This window comes from Sycon ciliatum, chromosome 1 (genome assembly GCF_964019385.1).
Source record: "Sycon ciliatum chromosome 1, ocSycCili1.1, whole genome shotgun sequence".
In the NCBI taxonomy this organism is placed as follows: domain Eukaryota; kingdom Metazoa; phylum Porifera; class Calcarea; order Leucosolenida; family Sycettidae; genus Sycon; species Sycon ciliatum.
This window is the reverse complement of record NC_088643.1, coordinates 67,143,142-67,164,628: the sequence shown is the minus strand read 5'-3', so window position 1 is coordinate 67,164,628 and position 21,487 is coordinate 67,143,142. Positions and strand designations below refer to the sequence as shown.

Here is a 21,487-nt window from a genome sequence, read left to right as displayed (position 1 = left end):
AAAATGAGTATGTCTACGTGCACTGCACTATGCACGCCAATGCATTGTTGCGGGCTGTACTGCTTTACCGTGATTATATGGATCGGTTTTGAAACCGGGGTGAAAACTGAAAACTATGCATGATGCGCTTCAAGTGATCTACATCAGATATTATTGAAATGCATGGTGCCGGTTATATTGTGCATCTTTGGATACCACTATCTTGGACATGGAAATCCGGTCGAATGACCGGGGCCGGCGCCCTCAGTGCGTACAGAACGTTGCGTGCAGTGCACAGTCATGTTGATCGTATGCGCACTCACGGCTGCATGGCCAGCGTCCTGGGGCCGCTTGACCTACTGGATTTCCATGTCGAAGAAATCGATACGTTGATCATACACTAATGGCTACTGAAACCGGGTCTATCAATATTTTCACACAGGGCACAAGAAGTGTGAACCACTTTTGATATGATGGAGTGATGCTGGTAATTTGTACCAGTAAGAGAAGGTGCCGCAGTACAAACCATGCCACCCGCACTCCACAAAACCAAAGGAGATATAAACACTGCACAAAACCACTGGAGATGGTTAAGCAGAAGCCTGATAATTGCACTGCCAGTTCAGGTACTGGTACCATGAGTCAAGCATGTAATTTAAAAAATAGGAAATGGCTCAATTCAAATCAGAAAGCAGCATCCAAGGCAGTAAAGAAGTGCAGGAAGCTAACGTTAAGACATGATGCATGCAGCACGACTAGACCGTGCTAGAATGCTAAAAAAAAACCATGTGATTGTATGAGCTAAGAAATGTCATAAATAGTGTGTCGGTCTAGAGGGAAACCGGAGAACGAATACTGCTACTTCCAGTAGAAGTGGCTGTTATAATCGAACATGGCCAAAGTCAAACTTGAGTTGCAAGAAAGTCTCGCTTTGCTTTCTTTGCATGGCCAGAGTCGTATACATACCGGCACACAATCTCCCGGTGGCTAGCTGTCTCGCACGCATGCGTATAATTATACCTGCATGATAGTCACAGTAGAATGTCTATCTTGTTTCAAGAGCCGAGAGATGGCAGCAGCCATACCCACTCTGCAGAGCATCTACTATTCACATTGCACTGTCATGCTGGTGAGTTACAGTCACTAGTAGGTCCGTTACCTCAAACCGAATCAAACAGGAAAACAGGAGAAGTAAGCGCAGAGAGGAACAGTGCATGGTAAAACGTACCGAACCAGACCAAGACTAGAATGATGGCTACTTCTTGGTCCGCTTGCGACGCTCAACTCGTTGCAGGACGTTATAGGAAAGAAACTCAGTTTCCATTTCAGAATAGAACGGGATGTAGAAGGAACGAAACAGTGCGTTGGAGCTACAAACACAGAAAGACAGAAACAGTGCATTGGAGAAAGACCGAAAGAACAGAGCCACACAAGTTAACGTTACAACACAACACCAGAAATGAATAGGCCAATGGATCGGACGGATGCAGAAGTGATAACCCTCCAACCCTTGCAATACCTACATGGTGTGTCGGATATGCTACGGTCACTACGTTATTGGCCAGACCACTTTTCGTCCCCCCCCCCCCCTCCTGAAATGTCCAAAACCGGTGTAAGATCTTTTCTCTTTCTTCTTCTTTGGACAATGCCACTTTTGGCATTGTGCGCCAATGCACCATCATGCATGGTGTACAGATTATCGATCTGTGTGTGCAGTATACAGCGTAGAGCTGAACACTGGACACACCGACTGTACATGTCGTGTCACTGACTCGACTGTAGACAGACTTCTCTCTCCATCTTCCCTCCCTCCATCCCTTTCCTTCCAAGCGCTTGCAGTTCGTAGTTTGGTAGTTGCGTGAACGAGGTTTCTTCATTTCGGAGTTTGTGCCATTGTCACCGGGATGGTAGTTTAGAACGGCGTCCGAGTTGAGTGCTCATCAGTCACGGGGATTTTCCCTTCCGAGGAAGTCGTTCCAAAAGACGACCGTGTGAGAGCATGCATGGTATTCGTTGCTCTAACTTCTGTCTTACATTCCTTGTTGCACCCGCCGGCTACCATGGCTCATTGATGGTCTCCCGACATGTAATACATTCCCTTTGACTTTGTGTCACCGCCAGATCCTTTTACTTCTGGTGTCCGTTTCATGTTCATCTATTGCTCGCTTGCGCGCTGGCATGCAACTGGCGTGCTCTCATGCGTACAGTGCGTACAACGAAGAACTACGTCAGTTCCAGTTAGTTTTTTTTAGAGTTGACCGTGGAACAAACTTGTGTTTTTCGCTCTCCCACATTCTCTGCTTCTTCTCCAATAATTATATGAACACTGTTCGCCAAAGAACTCGTTGTGGACGTTGTTGCGAGTGCGTGTCCGGGAGTGAGTTGGGGCGGTCGTGATTATCTACCAGCTTGGTGCCGAAACCCGGTTTGGTGGAGTAGCAGTGTGCAATACGATGTCGACGTTGAAGTTTGATAGTCTTGTTCGGCCGTTTCGTGGAAAAGGTGATAACCTTGCTGCGTTTTGGTCTAAGTTCCTGGTCCTTGGAGAACTGCACAAATGGGACTCGGAGGAAAAACAGATGGCGCATCTGCCATTGTTGCTGGATGGTTCTGCGTTCCTGGTGTTTGACCAGTTGTCCGCAGACGATCGGAAGAAGACCGCGGCGGTGAAGGCTGCTTTGGAGGCGGCGTTCGCGCCCAGCCCGGCGGAGTCCTACCATCTATTCGTAGGGCGGCAGCTGGCCCTGGATGAGCCTGACGACGCCTACGTGGCAGACCTGACGCGCCTGCTGACATTGTCAGGCCACAAGGTTGCTGCGGATGGGAAAGACCCGTTGCTCGTGGAGCAGTTGATCAGCGGTCTACCTCAAGAGTATGGGAAAACCGTCCGGCTGGCCAAGCCATGAAGAGCCTTACCGTCCCGGAGCTGACTGGACAGGTGAGGACGATGCAGTCAGCGGCAGGGGTCGCTCAGGCGGTGGCTGCAGCCCGATCTGGTCCCCCGCCACAGAGTCAGTCGCTGATGTGCTATGGCTGTGGCCAAGTGGGTCACATGCGCCGTAGCTGCCCGAATCAGCAGCGTCGTGGCGGTGGACAGCGCGGTGGCGGTGGACAGCACGGTGGCGGTGGACAGCGAGGTGGCGGTGGTGGGGCCCCACAGTCGACTTGGCCAAGGACGACCACGGATGCTCCAGCCAAGAGGAGTGGACCCACGTGCTATCGCTGTCATCAGGTGGGCCACCTGAGGAAAGACTGTCCTCAGAGGTCAGATTCTGGACGTGTGGCCGCCACAGCAGCAGCCCCAGCAGCGTCGCACCCGCGGACGGATTTCTGCCTGGCTATGCCCCGGCCTTCGTCGCAGCTGATTCGAGTTGCAGTGGAGGTGCAGGTCGAAAATGCGCATTGGAGCCGCCAAGCGTCGGTTGTCGACACGGGTTGCACTTGGTCCTTGATCGAGTGGCCAGTTGTCCAGCAGCTGGGTATGCAGTCCAGCCTGAAGGAGACCAGCGACCGGCTGATCACGGTGGACGGCACACCCTTGGACGTCACCGGCAGCGTGGACATGACGCTGAAGCGCGAGGATGGCTCGGTCTACCTGCCGACGATCAAGGTTTCGTTGCTCGTCGTGCCGAACCTCGACGCCCTCAACACCGATATCGTGATCGGATCGGACATCGTGTCCCAAGTTGGTGGTGTCAGCATCTCCCATGATCAGCCGGGAGGCCAGTTATCGTCCGTTGTGTTCGGCCCCGCACGTGACGTCGCCTCGGCCGGCGTGGCGGCTGCCACGGAGAAGCTGTCACGGCATATCTCGGTCAGCGACGGCGATGGTCAGGTCACGCTGCGGATGGACGACATTGAGGCAACCTGGCGTGACGACCTAGGCTTCTGGGAAGCCACCTGGCGATGGAAAGCCGACACGGAGCCGTCTCGTCCTCTTGGTTCTTGGTTCTGGTGTTGGAGAATATCCGCGCAAGAAACTCAACCCAGAGTAAGAGCAGCAGTTCGTCAAGGAGGTCCAGATGTGGCGCGAGCACGGCTGGCTGGTCCCGTACGACCGTGAAGCGTTCGGTGAACCGGCCTGTGTTCTTCCACTGATGGCTGTCGACCAGGCTCACAAGGCGTCAACTCCCGTGCGGCCGTGCTTGGACTACCGCGCTCTGAATGAGTGTCTCGTGTCGCACCCAGGCCTGGATGCGCCGGCTTGCGGCCAGAAGCTGCGCGAGTGGCGACTCGAGGACGGTGATAGCGCCCTCCTTGATCTGAGCAAGGCGTACCTCCAGATCCGGATGGCTCCCCGTCTGTACCGCTATCAAGCGATCGTGTGGCAAGGAGAGTTGTTTGCCATGACGCGCATGGGGTTCGGCCTCAACGTCGCGCCGAAGATCCTCGACATGGTCGTGAAGTGGGTGACCAAAGACCTCGACGGCGTGGACAACTATGTCGACGACTTGCGTGTGCCGGACTCCCAAGTGGCGGCCACGATCCAGCAGCTCGAGCGCTACGGCCTGAAGTGCAAGCCTGCCGAGAAGCTCCCTACTGCTCGGGTGCTGGGCCTCCAGCTCTCGACTCAAGACGGCACGATCAACTGGCAACGTCGCCGTGACGTCTGCCTGCAGCTACCGGAGGCGCCCACCAAGCGCGCCGTGTTCAGCTGGTGTGGCAAGCTCGTCAGCCATCACCCCGTCTGTGCGTGGCTGCGACCGACGACGAATTGGCTGAAGCGGATGATCGGCGAATCCGTCGGCTGGGATGTCGCCATGCCACCTCGTCTGCTGCAGCTCTGCCGCGACCTCCAGACCCAAGTCAACGAGCACGATCCGGTGCGTGGCGTATGGTCAGGGAGTACAGCTTCCATGCAAAGTGGCTCAAAGAATGGAAATGCCTGGACTGGGACAATCATAAAGAGTGACTTTTGCTTCTACTGCATGATAGCCCAGCGGACTTGAAAGCTCACGTTTCCCTCTAAGAACGCTGAGGCATCGTTTGTCAGTACTGGCTTTCAAAACCAGAAAGACGCTACCAGGTTGTTTCGTTTCCAAGAAGTTTCGAAGTACCATTGCGAAGCCGTGGAAAAGGAAGTGAATGACAACAAGAGGCCCCTTGAAGGGGTGTGTAACGGAGTTGTGACCCAGATATTATGCAAGCAGCCAAATGCCCTAAACACACTGTCACGGCATTCACTCAATCTTGCCTGTCAAGACACGATTCGCCGCGTTAAGCCACTGAAGAATTCTCTGGACACGGCACTTGAGCTCTCCAATCTCCTGAAGTTCTCTGCCAATAGAACGGCAGAGTTTCACCGCCTCAAGGACGACATTGCTCCTGCCCAAGAAGGATTCAGAAGTCATTGCCCAACCCGTTGGACAGTGCGTGCTTCATCCCTGAAAGGCGTTTTAACAAACTACAACGTTCTTCAAGAAGCGATAATACGCTTTGAATAGATGGCTCACAGCCACACAGTGTTGTCAGCCCGATGCTCCGGCATTGCTGCACATTCGAGTCTTTTCAACTTCTTGTTTGGTGCTTTCATCGGCGTGGGTGAACGTTTGTCATATGAAGACAGACATTTTGAATGTACAGCACAGCACCTAGCCATCATCTTTTTTTTAACTCTGAAAAAAACTCGGATCGCTAAAATAATTTATCGTGAATTCGTCCAGATTCAGAAAAAGCTAACATTTTTAACAGCTAAAATTAGCCGTCCTGCAGTAATTCTCTAGCACATTGGTGTTGGTTGACAGCATGAAACAAGGTGGAGGACACCATGTGAACGGTCACTGTTTCCAAACACGGTGTCCTCCACCTTGTTCCATGCTGTCAACCAACAACATATTTATATGACTTACATCAAGAGTACATAACCCCCAAGAATGTGCAACTCCAGCTATGGGGTCTGCGCCGGCAGAACTTCACATCACGTGATGAACACGTACACATTATTCGCACTCTATGCATGATAAATACAGGGTTGTACCCAACCCAGCTTTGCGTACAACTCTCTTGTGGGCACTTTGCACTGTTTGCCAGCGTAACCTTTTTGAACCATGTCACGTGATGTGAAGTTCTGCCGTCGCAGCACTGCATAGATGTTGTGCAGGCAGTTGCATACTCTTGGGGGTTATGTACTCTTGCTTATATCCAGAGTTGACTGTATGTCGTGCAGAGTTTGCCTTGTTTCTCGCAGTTACAACGCTCTACTTTGATGTTTCGAGCCGGTTTAATAATGCTTTGTTGTTCGTGACTTTAATTTCTACCGCCCACAGCCGCACTAAGTCCTTGGCTACACAAAATGAAAATCTCTCCAAATTCCAAAATAAACTTCAAATTCTTTCCCATATTGTTGTTCACTTGACTGTATTGCAATAGGTTCAGCCAGTGACTCTCTGAGCTCTGCTGAGGAGACCTAACAAGATTGAAAAAGCTAGCTGTCCGCAGTCGACATCTCTGCCTTCATGTCTAACCATTCGGCTGGCCTCTCGATAAAAGACGAAGAAATGCATTCAGGCTTACCGAGACGCATCCAGAAACTTCTGCGAAAATAGAACTTTCCACTTTGACTTTATCTCGCTGTAGCGCGGCTCTCTGTGCGTTGCTACCGGAGAGTCAACATCAACAATGTAATCGCAGTCATCTTCAGGTACCTGGAGGAAAACAGAGCAAGAATCATGTGTAAGTAGTGGAACGACTGGTAGCTCTCGATCTGAGAAAGTGACAAGACCTCTGAGATAATATTTCTAGGATGCGAGCAAAGACACAATATGAACTCCAGTACCAGAGCAGGGAGGACTGTCGTCATCACCACACGACCTGTATCAAGCTACCGTAATGTCGCGTGCATAAGCCGGATTTGTGCATAAGCCTGTCTCGTGTAGAAGCATGAAATCTGCAACAGCTTTTCGCGTACAAGCCTGTCGCATGCATAAGCCGGGCCAGTACACGAGACGCGCCACGTGTCGCGTGCGTAAGCCGGGCTACTACGCAAGACTGGTGAGCGCGCCTTTTACATGTTCATGTTTGCATGGTACCGTACACTTGCACACGCGGAAAACGTGGGAAGATGCGGAAATCAACACCAGCAAGTCAGCAGTTTGCGCATACAAGCCTGGTCATTGAGTGGTGCTTGTCATATAAGCCTGTCTCGTGTATAAGCCTGTCTTGTGTACAAGCCTGACTCCATCACCGGCTTATAGGCATATAAGCCCCGGCTAATGCACGCGACATTACGGTATACAGGCAATGCTGGCATGAACACCTTGCCAGGGAGAAACTACAAACACACTATCCATAGTCGGCTGGTCAGGGTATTGAGTTCAACTACAAACACACTGTCCATAGTCGGCTGGTCAGGGTATTGAGTTCAACTCACGTATCTGCTGGTCTCCTCTCGGTTCATGTCGTTCATATGAGATGGTATCACAAAGGTTGCATTCCACGAACGCTGGTACGGCTGTGGTAGCTGGCCACGGAACTCGGAGCGCACAAACTGCAACTGCCACCTGGAAAACATCACAGGCCACATCCGTTTCAGCACATCATGTACATGTTACACGTAACAGGCAAATAGGCAGTACCAGTTACAACACGGATGCATGCTCACACAATACACGAGTGGTGAGCAGCATGGCATGACCATCGATATGCTGAACGGAAGACAGAGCACTTTCATATACATGGAAGTGGAGTTCGACATCGCCAATCTCAATCATCGATCACGAACAACCGTAGTCGGATTAATAACTCCAAGCCAGGTGACCGGACGTCTGCAGGTAATGGACTGGAGTAGGAAGCAGACTGACTGAAGATTGCTAAGATAATCGACCCGCTTGGATTTCTGGCGCCGGTGACAGTTCGTGGCAATATACTGATGCAGATATCTGGGCTAGCGGTGTGACCTGAGATGAAGTTCTCCCATTGGAACTTAGCACACATTGCGGACAGCGAATCCATGAGCTGCTGCTACTACTACCGAGTACAATACCACTCTGCATTGCTTGCAGGCTATTGCAGGCGCTGCACCAAAAGATGATAATTATTGAGCTCCGTGCATTCACGGACACATCAGAATTAGCATATGGTGGCGTCATTGTTACGTTTCCACGAACTTGGATAGAATGACCCAACACACATAAGGAAGTGCCTTACGTACCGACTACATATTAGCGCTACAGACTACAAAGTCATATTAGCGCTACCGACTACATACTAGCGCTAGCTAACTGAGCGTGCCAATGATACTAATAATGTGATACAATTGATCCATGTACTCTGAAGTACATACAATATCACACCAGTCATCTACGAATGCATCCGCTACGCCACCTATATAGCACTGTATCACACACGCAATCAGTGGCTGTTTTGTCTCAGCGATTAAGCACCATATTTTGAGCGATGTTAACCCTTTGGAGGCCATGCATTCAAAATTCAAACAGAATAAATTCGACGGTACAGTATTCCGTCGATGGAATTGCATGCACTAAAACGTTTGTAACTCACACGATTTTCACTGAATTCCATGATCAAAATATCTAGGAAGAAGCCGAAGAGCTCAGTAATCTGATGCAACAATCGCCGCAGAGCTACAATGTAGATTTGCAGAGATTCCGCGCTCGACATTTTAGTCATGGCAAAAGTCAATTTTTTCTCAGTGACTGGCCTTGAGTGAGGGATTTGCCCTCAAATGATTCGCTGATATTCATCCAGGCACGCTTCCTGCACGTGGCCAGCATAAACCTAAACTGAGCTCAAAACAACTGAGCGTTCTGCGATGAATGAGAATGAAATGGCTGGCAACAAGGAGCTTGCTCGTATATCCAGCTCTGTGGACTATTCGAGGCTCTGCGGCGTTGGACATGTGAACGCTGTGGCGTCGAATTTGGGCTCAAAGTAGCATGCTCATGGAGAGCTTTCCAGCAAGCACAAGACTATGGAAATCCGATAACCAAAGCAAAAGAAATGCCCAGAATGTCGACATTTCGGCAGTCATTTATTTTCAGCACTACTACTATTGTCAGACACGTACACGCGTCATAGTACTCCTCATACTACGATCAATACTACATTGTAGTACATCACCAAAGCCGATGTGAAAAATTTCATTAGCGCTTCAATTTAGGCGTTTGGGACTGTGCCGAATAAAGCCGAAATTTTTAAATCCACCTACTAAAATACGTAGATTTCATTTGCCACACCTGTACTTCAGAGCTGGCGCATAGACACCTATGCTCCAGTCAGTACAGTCGTGGCAAGTGAAATCCAGCTCCGGCCCGCTAATAAGCATACCCACACTGCGGCTTTCCACTTGCCATTGCTGTAGGCAATTCGTGTATCACCCACCCTTTGGATACGACCCGCTGCCATTCTGTGTGCTGTTATCACTTCACATTCTGTGTGCTGTTATCACTTCACATTCTGTGTGCTGTTATCACTTCACATTCTGTGTGCTGTTATCACTTCACATTCTGTGTGCTGTTATCACTTCACTACTTCATCTGCCGCTCGACAACTTGAGCACGTTTACTTTTCCACCAAAGGAGTTTCAAGCTGGCTCAGCTCCTTGCCATTGTGAGGCAATGGGTTTTGGGCTCAAGTGCAGAGCACCTTTCAATACTATCCATGCATATGGTCAGATACAATCCCTACTGCCTTGTGGCTTCTGGTATCGACCTCACATATTAAAGCCTGGTTATTTTTGGACAGAGCAGTATCAGTATGATTCAACCCAGAGCTGACAACTACCGCAAGAATATTTCGGTGCAGTACCTGTGCACTCCCCCAAGAGGCAGACTAGCCACGTCCTTGTGAAACATGCCCATCTACCATCACATTAACACATGTTCAACTAGCTCCACAATCAAACTGACCTCCTGTCTGGGAGGAAGAAGTTGCTAGGAAAGCGATACCACTCCTTGCCAACACAGACATTGTACATTCCAGATGGGTAGCGTAACGAGTGGTTAACTGCATGACTATGCAGTTCATTGTACACAGCCAGTGGAGCATGATAGCCTGGACACACACGTACACACGTACATACACACACAAACACGCGCGCGCGCACACACATACAAACATACACGTACACGCACGCGTGCACACATACACACACACACAAAGTGTGATAGACACAGTTTATCCTTAGTTTTGGGATAGGTGGGTGTGACTAGTTGAGCTGAAGGCTGTGATGATTGTCATGAGTCGGCGTCGACTATGCAGGTCCGTTCATGACGAAACAGGGACGCGGTCGACAGCAAGCGAAGCGGTGGTTGTGTCTATTCACCTGTCTGACAACACGGGCAGTTTATCTAGAAGTAGCATCAGGTCTGCACACTGATGCCTTCCTGAATTGCTTCGTCCGATTTACCAGTCGATGAGGGGTCCTGCCCCAGGTCATCTCGGATAACGGAACAAACTCCGTTGGTGCCAAGGGGGAGATGGATGAACTGTGGCACAACATCGACCAAGACAGGATCAAAGCAGCCACATCGCTACATCATGTGGAGTGGAGTTTCAACCCGCCAGCAGCACCTCATTTCGGCGGTCCATTTGAAGCCATGATCAAGGCAGTAAAAAGAGCGATCATTGCCATCCTCGGTTCGAGATCATCGACGAAGTATTTCTTACAGCTGTTGTCGGTGCTGAAGGATTGATCAACTCCCGGCCGTTAACAACGCAATCGACAGATCCACAAGACGAGACAGTCTTGACACCCAACCACTTCATCATTGGCCAGATCGGCAGGAAATTTGCTACGGAGTTGGCCGATGATCAGTTCAACCTACGCAAGTGGTGGCAGCATATTCAGCAATTGATCTTGCACTTCTGGCGACGATGGACTCGGGAGTGGTTGGCACTTCTTAGCATGAGGCGAAAGTGGACGGAGCAGTACGCTAATATTCAAGTGGGAGATCTAGTATTCCTGCTCACACCACCGACACCATGCTCACAGTGGCTGCTTGCACGAGTGCTCGAGGTATTTCCCGGAAAGGATGGTCTTGTGCGAGTCGCTAGAGTCAAGGTTGGAGGCAAGGAGCTAACACGTCCCATATGCAAGTTGTGTCCATTGGAGATCAAGAAAGAAGAGTAGAGGACAGCTGTGTTGGTGGGCGAGATGATGCAGAATGTCAAGTAACATTGTGAGCCATGTGTCTGCCAGATGACTGTCAGCTTCGTAGTTCTTAGATACTATGTCAGAACGCATTAGATGGAGATATTCTCTCCGTGATGTAGTAGATCCATTTTCAGTCCAATAGTTCTGCAGCGTTCAGTGTTATTTTCGCATTATCCAGTATCCTGCCTGTGTGTCAGTGATCTATCCTTGTAATCGAGTCGATCATTGCTGTACCATGATCGAGGAGGAGGAGGAGAATGAGCTGGAGGCAGTGATGATTGTCACGAGTCTCATGTTGTCGGTGTGGTTTTCCTGCATCTATCCAGTGTTTCTGTTGTTGTGAGTCATGGTTGCACCATTGATAGTGACTACACCCAATTTCAAAACTTGCTCTGATCGCTTCGATTTTGGTCTCATTCAATTCTCCCGGGCGTAACATAGGCAATCTGCAAGTATTATTCAAATCGGCCCAGCCATTCTTGAGTTACAGTGATTTGATTTTGAAGCGCGCCAAGTTGGACTTTCGCCGGAAACAGACATGAAAGGGAGGGATGGGAGAATCGAGAAAGTTTCAAGACGACTGCACAGTCAGTGCGTGCAGTGCAGTGTACTGTGCACACGCCTCGTCACTCAAACTGCACGTACCATATTGCATACTTTGGTATGCTGGCGCAGAACAAATTCGCTCATAGAGGAAGACGAAAGCGTCTCACCGCCTTGTTATTTCACATGGCCAGTAGCTTTTTGACGCTGAAGACGATGGAATAGTCCGCGGCGCTGCGACCCGACCAGAACAACCCGAAATTTGTGCCCTGAAAAAGCGCTGAGCGAAATTTTGTCATAATATATTATGGAAACGGGACTTCGGGTCTCAAGGGCACGAACATCTCCTCTCTCAGATAAAGCAATATAATCGATGCGATATTCTACAATTTGACCTGGCCACGCCGAAAAGCACTACGATGTCGGATTCTCCCATCGAAAGTATAAAAAACTTGTTTCCAAAAAATCAGCGTCTGGGTGTGAGGGAGTAGAGTCACTACCATTGACTGGTTTAGCTGCGTGCATTCATATCTTTAGACATCAGACATGCAAGACTGAACCTTTTGTCTTCAGATTCCATTCATCTGAAACCAGTTAGCTTTCATTCACGTGTGCGGCTTTTGTATATTGAGTAACTAAGTAATTAGTTGGGCTGTTTACGGTCCAGTCACGATTTTCCGCACTTGCTAATGGTAATGTATTTTGGTTTCCTTGGCTCTCCACCCGAGTCTAATTATTTGGTTTCACTCGTTTTTTATGTAAATTATTGTTACAGTTCTCAGCAGCCAAGCGAGGCTAGTTTATCAGTTTTTAGTTCTTCGTTTGCAATCTCATGTTAGTATGATCTGAGAGTTCGTTTTCTCAGCTCTTGTCAGTATGAATCAAATAAAAGGAGTTCAACTGTAGATTTACCGTGAACACTAGCACTGCAGCAGCAGCAGCAGCAGCAGCAGCAGCGGCGGCGGCAGCAGCGGCAGCAGCAGCAAGAGCCAGAATCCAGACAAGAGTAAGAGCAACAAGATGGAGAAAACAAAGCAGTGTGGCACAGAAATACCTACCGTATTTCCCCGAATATAAGTCACACTTGTTTACACTAAATTTCAAGAGCAAAGACGGGGAATTTCAAGACGGGGATGTGACTTACAATTGAGCATGACTTCTTACTGATATGACTATATTGAAACAATTTGGCTCAGACCTGAAAATGGGGGTGCGACTTACAATCGGGGAAATACGGTAACCAACTGAAGCACATTGATAGACGGGCATGTTGCACTAGGCTATTGTGAAAAACTCATCTAGACGTGTATACAGAGGTCTCTGCCACATTTCCTTGGGTATTCAAGTTGAAGCACTGACCTTTGTACAAAGCTACCGACCGAGTTACACCCAAGAACGTGTACACAATGGTCAGGAGAATGGCTGGAATTACAATGTAGTTGCCAAGATGGAAGCGCCGGTACTTGACCAGAACAGCCGTTAGCAGCTCCTGGGGGCATGAACAATGATAACACACACACAGACACACACACACACAGACACACAGACACACACACAGACACACAGACACACACACACACACACACACACACACACACACACACACGGGCACACACACACACACACACGTGCATGCACGAACACACACACACGCGTCCACAATGAGTCCGCACATAATCGGATGAATTCAACAGAAACTACCGCAAAAGTCCGTAAATAAGTACCTACATACCTGCCAAGCATCCCGGTTTTTCGGGATTTAATATCCCGCGTTTTTGGATGAACTCCCGCGATCCCGAAATTCCTGTCAATTATCCCGAAAATCACTGTACACGAAACAAGTCTTGATATCGTTCTTGGAGCACTTCAAGTGACTTGTTTTTTGTAGTTCAGTGTTGCTATTGATTCTGTAGTGCCATAGCTGTAGTACCAGTGGATCTACTAGTACTCCTTCCATGAACAGCCCTTGAAAAACCGGCTCCGTTTTGAGTCCTGAACTTGCGTATAATGTGATGAATATCTACAATGGTAATCACTGACAATTGTAGTGTCACACAATTTTGGTGTCATCATTTCAAAAAGTTGAAAATGGAATTTTGGAAAAAATATGACATATTCCGAAAACCAAGGCAAGTCGAAATTTTGACCTGGTGATCCAGAAAAAGGACTCTCAGTACTTGGCAAGTATGCCCATAACAAATACCCCCTTCATCCTTTTGACTCTGTTGAAGTCAAGTGAAGCCCGCCAAACATACAGCCCAAGGTCACTCACCTGTACTATCGCCAGTGTGACAGCTGCTGACATGCAGATCAGTGGGTAGATAGGGAAAAGAAAGCGTTCTTCCTGCAGTACGCATCATGTTTCAAGCACACAACAGAGCAGCAATACGGGTTTCAACTTCTGAGAGAAGAGAGATATAACACCAGCGACTAACCAGAGATGTCTCGGGCAGGAAATACCTAACAAAAGGATTACACGAATAGGGGCCTGGACTGCACAACTACTAACTTATTCTTTCTTACGTTGGATACATGCTGGCACCGCTAGGGAGTGAGGCAAGATCATGTGGATTTTTCAACAATGGGAAGTAACTGTCTCTCTGTTTCTCTCTCTCTCTCTCTCCCTTCGTCTCTCAGAGCAGCCAGTGCACTACAGCGGACACTGACACTCTGCCAAGTCTAAATTTTAACTGCAGCATCAACTGCAGCACCACAAGCAAAGCATTAATATGGCCACAAGCAATGGCTTGCCTTGTGAGGTCGCGTGAAGAAGATGAGCATCCACACGTACATGGGCAGCAGTGCCAGCCAGAGCGGTGCCCTGTGTGTGCCACGCCAGGATAGGGCATCACGCTGTCGCAGCACAGCTGTGCGCACAACCTACAACAACAACACAAACATACAGGTTAGGTCGGAGGGGAAGGGGAAGCAAGGCCCTACACAACACTTAACATCAACGCCACAGCTTTTCTCGAACAAGATTTCCAATAATAACAAGAGTAGAAACAGGTAGGATACGCTCAACTCGGTGTGGGTATGTGTGTGTGAGAGACAGAGAGAGAGAGAGAGAGAGAGAGAGAGAGAGAGAGAGAGAGAGAGAGAGAGAGAGAGAGAGAGAGAGAGTGTGTGTGTGTGTGCGCGAGTGTGCATATGTGTATGTGTATATGTGCACACGGCAAGCAACCAACAGCGAGGGAGCGTCTCCAGTTCAAGTTCTGCTGTGCGTGCGGTGAGAGATTTCGGTGGCAGCAGGATCTGCAGCAGCATAGGACCGGATGGTCTGCTGCGAAGCCATCATGCTACCCCTTTGTTTCCCCTCGTGATGAGGGCAGCTCAACCGTTTAACGGCAGCTGTATGTCAAGGTCAAGGTCGAGGTGTGTGTGTGTGTGTGTGTGTGTGTGTGTGTGTGTGTGTGTGTGTGTGTGTGTGTGCGTGTGTGCAGTGCGTTTGCAGATGTGCGTGCTACTCTTGCGGCGGGCGTATACATGGTACATGGTGTGTGCGTGTGTGTGTGTGCGTGCGCGCACGCGTGCGTGTGTGTGCGTGTGCGCACGCGCAGCAACCATCAACGACCCACCATCACTTACCCACATGGGAAGCACCAGCAGGGCGAGAATAAATGCTATATTCAGATTGAGAAAGGCGTTCTTGAAGTAGAAAGAAAACGGCTCCACGCCTGAATAGTAAGCACAGCGAAGAGCCCGAGAGACAGAGTGAAACCTGACTCCTCACATGCAAGCTGACACTCACTTTGTACTGTGCACGGGTCTACTATTGCTAAAGTATTGTGCTGCCCCTAGTTACATGTGGAGTAGGAGTAAGGCAAGAAACTACTCATACGTGTTTTATGAATGACGTAACAAACTGTGTAAGAGTACTAGTATGGCTGGTGTAAACACCCTATTGTGCTCGCACGGCAAAGTTCAAATATTAGAGAGGTTCCGCACTACGTAAAGTTGAGCAACTTTACGTTAGTGGGCGGGGAAAACCCGTGAATTCGCGAGTTTGCACTCCACTTACGGAAAGTTGTCTACGTAGAGTACGTAGATAGGGCTCTGATAACGTAGCTGGTCCGTAAGTGGATTGGGGTACAAATTTATGACTCTCTCCCCAGGTTGATCTGGTCGTACACTGCCGCGTTCGGAGTTGCCAAGGGCAGCTACGTGATTTGAAAACTCCGTATGGCGGAACGCAGATGCGCATGCAGTTTACGTAAGACTTTCCGTAGATCGACTACGTTTTTTACTAACGTAATTACGTTATGCGGAACCTCTCTATTCCTTTGCTCCTGCGCAGCAAGGTGTGTTGTACCAAGAGTACATCAACAAGAGTGTACACCTCTGCTGTTGGTGTGACCCGGGGCGTTTTTTTGACACCAAGTTTTCCAGCAACCTGAACCTACAGTCATGGCCCCTGCAGCTGTTACTGTAGTGTTAGATGTACACATGTGTGGCCCCTGGCACACTCCCGTGAGAAGGTAGAATTTCACACAATATCATCCACTATGGAATCGATTGCGGAAGAACTGGAACCAGGCAAAGAGGAGGATCTGACACGGCACTCCACAAGCGTCTTCCTTATCAGTCGGAAGACGGCGGGAGTCGAGGTAAACAAAAGACACCTACAAGCCACCACCGTAGTGTCTGGTGATTGCCGTGTGGTCCGATCCAGTAAGCGGTACTGTCATGTCTGCCGCTACCAACACTCAACAATGCAGTGTAATCAAGGTCGAGAGGATTCAAGGATTCAAGGATGCACCCTTAGGCTAAAATGGCCTATTCTTATTGTATCAAAATGGAAAAATTTCAACATGCTAAATTGTTCCAAAGTTCAAGAAAAGGAAAAAAAGTCGAGAACAAAATATGGACAGGACACGGTGAATGGCATGAGGTACCTTACCGTAGAGGTCAGGACCTCCTTGTCCAAACACGTTGTACAGTACAATGTTTAGTGGTGCAATGACAAGACGGCGGTACAGGAACGAATCCAAAGCGATTTGTGGTACCTGCACACACACACACACACATAAACCACGTACACATGCACACGAATGTATGAGCGCGCGCGCGCACACACATACGCGCACACACACACACACACACACACACACACACACACGGCCAACACAATCACCACCCACCCGCACACACAGTGTGACATAAGATCATCAGCAATTGAGACCGGCAGCAATATGCAATAACAAGGTGTAGCGCTGTTTTCGATGGACAATGACCACACTGTCAGAGTTCCTATATTATTGTACTCATCTGTTCAGCTGTTCCTCACACAAACTAACAAGAGACAACCTGAATCGGCTCGGGGGGGGGGGGGGGGGGGGGGGGAGAGATAACTAGACGCTGTGATTGCCCTCTTCAATACTAACGGATGATCCCTAGTTTAGTGCTTGCAAGTTCAATGGATATACGGCATTCTGGCACCAAAAGGAGTGCTCGTTCTCCTATAGCCGCATTATACACTTTGTACATATTTTACACATGCATCATGTGCGCTTATGTGAAAGTGCCTCCAAAAGTCCAATTTGAGTACATGTATACAAGACGATGTACTACTAGTTAGTACATCGCATGGCACTGTTGGAAGCCTCTAGCTACATGTACATATTCAGTATAAAGCACACAGGATATAGCATACTAGGGGATGAAAGTACTATTTTCGAGGACCACGCATGATACAAATGGATACCAGTCATTTGACCTTGGATACAGTACATGTACAGTACCCCGGCTATAGTGCAGATTTCTAGGACCCCTGGAGACATGCTATCCTGAAGTTCCACCGTACTTAGCTACATACCATGACCATCAGCCCGCTGACACCAGCGTAGATTGCAAACTCCTTCACGCCAAGTCGATACGTGATATCGATTGCAATCGGAATGCTGCAGCAGACAGTGTACCATTGAGCAATCTGGTCAGCATTAGCATCTCAGAATCAATGTTTTAAAGAGGCACAGTAAGAGAAAGCACAAGGCGAGGAAACATGGCAGTGTTTCCTGGCACAGGACAGGGATTGTGCTCTTCGTTGAGCTCATGGATTTCAATATAGCTCTGCTCATTATTCTTTGGCACAATATCATACCAACATACCGGTATCCCATACTCCAAGAACACATACCAAAGGACTTACCCAACCGCAGCAGCAAAAGGCCAGCCAAGGCAACTAGCCACCGCAATGGCAAACACAGCTACCTGACAATACAAACAAACACGCACACGCACGCACGCACGCACACACACACACACACACACACACACACGCGCGTACAAACACAACAAGGACATGAAGAGCAAGAAGACCAAACAGGATAAAAACAAGTAAAAATGAGCACAATGGGCCGGTGTAGTGAATTGAAAAACTTGACAGGATTCTTCTACTCGCCGGCCTACATACACATCTGTTAACAAACAGGAGAGCCTGGGCTCATGGGCTCTCACTTCTTTTCTTTTCCTGGCGGAAAGTCGGAGATCTTTACTCTGCAGATGCCTGCCGACACGATGTCACCTGACCAGCAGGCAGACGGTCTTCTGACCCTTACCCTGTTGTCATTTCTGAACCAGGCACCCATGGCCACCATGGTGAAAATCATTGCAAACGAGCTGGGTAGAAACGCTGCGCACGTTCGAACACAGGCACAAGGACACAACAGGCAGAAAAGCATCTGTCGACATTACACAAGTTCAGAAGATACGACTCCCGGAGCACGACGTATTATTGTTTCAGAGGGTGGAGAGAAAAGCATGCACGCAGCCGCCACCTGCAACCACGCTCAAGGTATGGATTACAGCCACCCATCAACACAGACCTTAAAGTGAACACACTGGATCATGGAGTGAGAAGGACTCAGCAAAACAATGGTGTAGTTGATGCAAACTTGAGTCAAATGGAACCCTTGGAAATCTGTGGCGTGTCCACTCCGGGGTTTATACAACTCCTCAATCGAACTCCACTTTGCCAAAAATACAAGTGCTCGTTTGGAGTGGCTTTGCAGGCTGATTTCCAAAAAAATACTGCACTTGGTAGCACTTTCTAATGACCCACTCTCATTATCTCAATATCTCATTATCTCATCATTTCACATTTGATTTACCAGTATCATGAGTCTATGTGTATGGCAGTGATGATGCCACGATGCAGCTTGCGCTGAATGGGGGACACCAACTTACCACAGCAAGAGATGAACATTCCACTGCCAAACAGCAGGAACACCAGCAAGAGCTGCGCAACCACCGAGCCGAATCGCAAAAGCACACCACTGCGGAGCATACACAATCATACAAACACGCATGACGCCATTGAGACATATTCCTTCGTCACAGTCTGGGTGTACAGTCCAGTCATAAAAAGATGAGCGCTGGCTCTGGCAAACTCCCGTATTTGGTGATTTTTCATGATTTTATCGTACATGGTGCAGTGCCGGCCATGGAATTTGAAACTTGAAAGAGGGCCCAAAAAAGGTACCTCAACTGGGGTTCAAACCGCACAATGTACTGTTGCAAGTGGAGTGAAATGGCCTGGATTTCCATGGTTTTTCCCAATTCAGTGCCTTAGGCCATAGGGGGGGGGGGGGGGGGGGGAATTCACGTGTCACGTGAGACTCGGCTTTGGGGAAAAAAACCTGGCCGAAATCTTATTCTTGTTATGGCTTGCTTTTTGGAGAAATATACTTCAGAAACATAGTTGGAAGAGCATTCCATGGGAGATTGCAACGAAATTGCGGGAAAACCCCCCACACACAACCGTCATCAATAGAATCATTCAACAATACTGAACACACAGCCCACAATCAGGATTGTTCTATTGAGTTGTTCCTCAAAATTCAAGCAGATTTCTTGCGAACAGATATTTCGCTTAGCAATTCCTGCGTGTACTTACTGGTAGAAGTAAGTTTCCGCTAGGGCACAGGCCACGCCAAGCAGCACCCGCACTCCGTAGAACACCTGAACCTAGAGTTGTCAAATAGTCATGTACACAACGACACATTGCAGAACAGCGTAATGGAGTAGAGTTAAGTGAACATGCCAGCAAAGGGAAGTTGTATGATGCATGATGCAAAGACAGCACTACTTCTCAATGCAAAGCAAAGCAAGTGGAACAACATCAGACTTGGATGGAGAGCCAAGGATTAATTTATAGAAAAGAAAAAGGACCAAGGAACTACAAGTTACGCTATAATGTCCACTAACACCACCAGTTACTAAACAATCAGTTAGTTAGTAAGTTAGTTGTAGAACGTCACTACCGTCGGTCAGTGCCGTGCAATGTTATCGCATGAGCTGATTGCTTAGTAACTGGTGGTGCTAGTGGACATTATAGCGTAACTTGTAGTTCCTTGGTCCTTTTTCTTTTCTATAAACATCGGACTTGTTGGTCATGTCTCAGTCCTTCTGGCCTTGCACATAATTATTACTGCAGTTTAATACATGCCTTTTGAAAGATGAGGACTGCGAGAAAACACGGGAACCGCTATATCTCAAGCCTGTTGCAGAGCCAACACTCCACCAGCGACTGTACAACAAGAGCATAACATGTTACACTCAGACAATCTACTATTCTAGAGCATCACAGTGCCTGGGTGTTCTATACTACATTACCTTATCAAACAGTAGATGCAAGCCGAACGCTGGCACGGCATGAAGGGCGTTGTATGCATACGAGCGGATAGCATACAGCGGCGAGTACTCCCACGTCTGGAATCCATAGCCGAACATTAAGAAGTGGGTCTGCAGGACATGAAACACAGCGAGGGTACAAGCCAAAGGTTGCTTCAGGCCTCAAATTCATTCACCGAGGACAAACTAAGGCAGAATTTCAAATTCCAAAGTGACTGATATGCGCCGACAGGTTGAATGTGACAACAGTTCTGAAGGTGATAACGAAACGCACAGTGCTGCTGGGACATGCATACAGATGGCACTAGAACTTAGACAAGCGCGTGAAGCAGACAATCTATTAGAAGTTCGCACTAACGACGTTGCCACACATACATGCATAGTGATAGATTGCCCATAGTGACGTGAAGACGAGGTGAGAGAAACAGAAGACCAGACGACGCGACAGTCTCATAGGCCCGTGGGCCATTCACCGCACTGCCCACCCGCCGGGGCATGATGCATGTATGTGTGGCAACGTTAGTGCGAACTTCTAATAGATTGTCTGCTTCACGCGCTTGTCTGTGTCTCTTAGTGTGGTTGCAGTTGAAATGACAGTTCAGGGCATTACCGGTTCCCAATAGTTGAACGTCTCATCAGCGTCCGATATGTTGCTGTACTTTGCAGACACCAGACATGCTACCAAGAAGAGCTTGAACGCTGCACTGGATGATGGTGCCCATTCATCTGGATTTGCCAATTCCGGAGCAGTGGGAACTGCAGAGCTGTAGAGTTGTGACAAGAAAAGGCCATGTCAGTGTTTTTCCACCCTTTTTCACATATGTTTTATCATACAACAAAACTACGGGAAGCTACGAGTATACTAGTACTCGGGCGAAGACGCAGCAGTAATAGTCCGGTCCGAAATTAATATTATTAGGATTTTTAATTATAACAGCATAACACACCTCTAATTCTATCACACTAAAAGAAACAAATCTAAAAATCAAACCTTGGACTCTCAGGAGCATCACGCCGTCTCCTTTCTCTAGCCGACGCCATGCTGAATAAATCACCAGAAACGTAGCTGTTTCCCTCCACACCCTCCTTTCTCTTCTCGAATGGTTATGATAATGATCTTCTCCACTTGATAATAATAATATAGACAACTCACTCGATCCAGTCACAGCAGACACATTTTTGACGTACAGCTTTGTTGGCAAAATGTGAAAGTGTGTTTGT

The 21,487-nt window shown here is 48.5% G+C and overlaps 1 protein-coding gene across 1 annotated transcript; it reads right to left on the bottom strand.

Moving 5' to 3' along the window:
- Positions 1-540: 540 nt before the first annotated feature.
- On the bottom strand, positions 541-21,399 carry LOC135805005 (alpha-1,2-mannosyltransferase ALG9-like). Its single transcript, XM_065318991.1, has 17 exons — positions 21,258-21,399; positions 20,877-21,030; positions 20,249-20,377; positions 19,530-19,600; positions 18,821-18,909; positions 18,193-18,266; positions 17,784-17,845; positions 17,451-17,535; positions 16,536-16,641; positions 15,224-15,312; positions 14,387-14,515; positions 13,908-13,979; positions 12,995-13,124; positions 9,846-9,990; positions 7,349-7,478; positions 6,493-6,623; positions 541-1,349 (listed from the first exon to the last, which is right to left on the bottom strand). Exons 1-17 carry the CDS (start codon positions 21,305-21,307, stop codon positions 1,235-1,237), a joined length of 1,761 nt encoding a protein of 586 aa, XP_065175063.1. The 5' UTR covers positions 21,308-21,399; the 3' UTR covers positions 541-1,234.
- Positions 21,400-21,487: the final 88 nt, after the last annotated feature.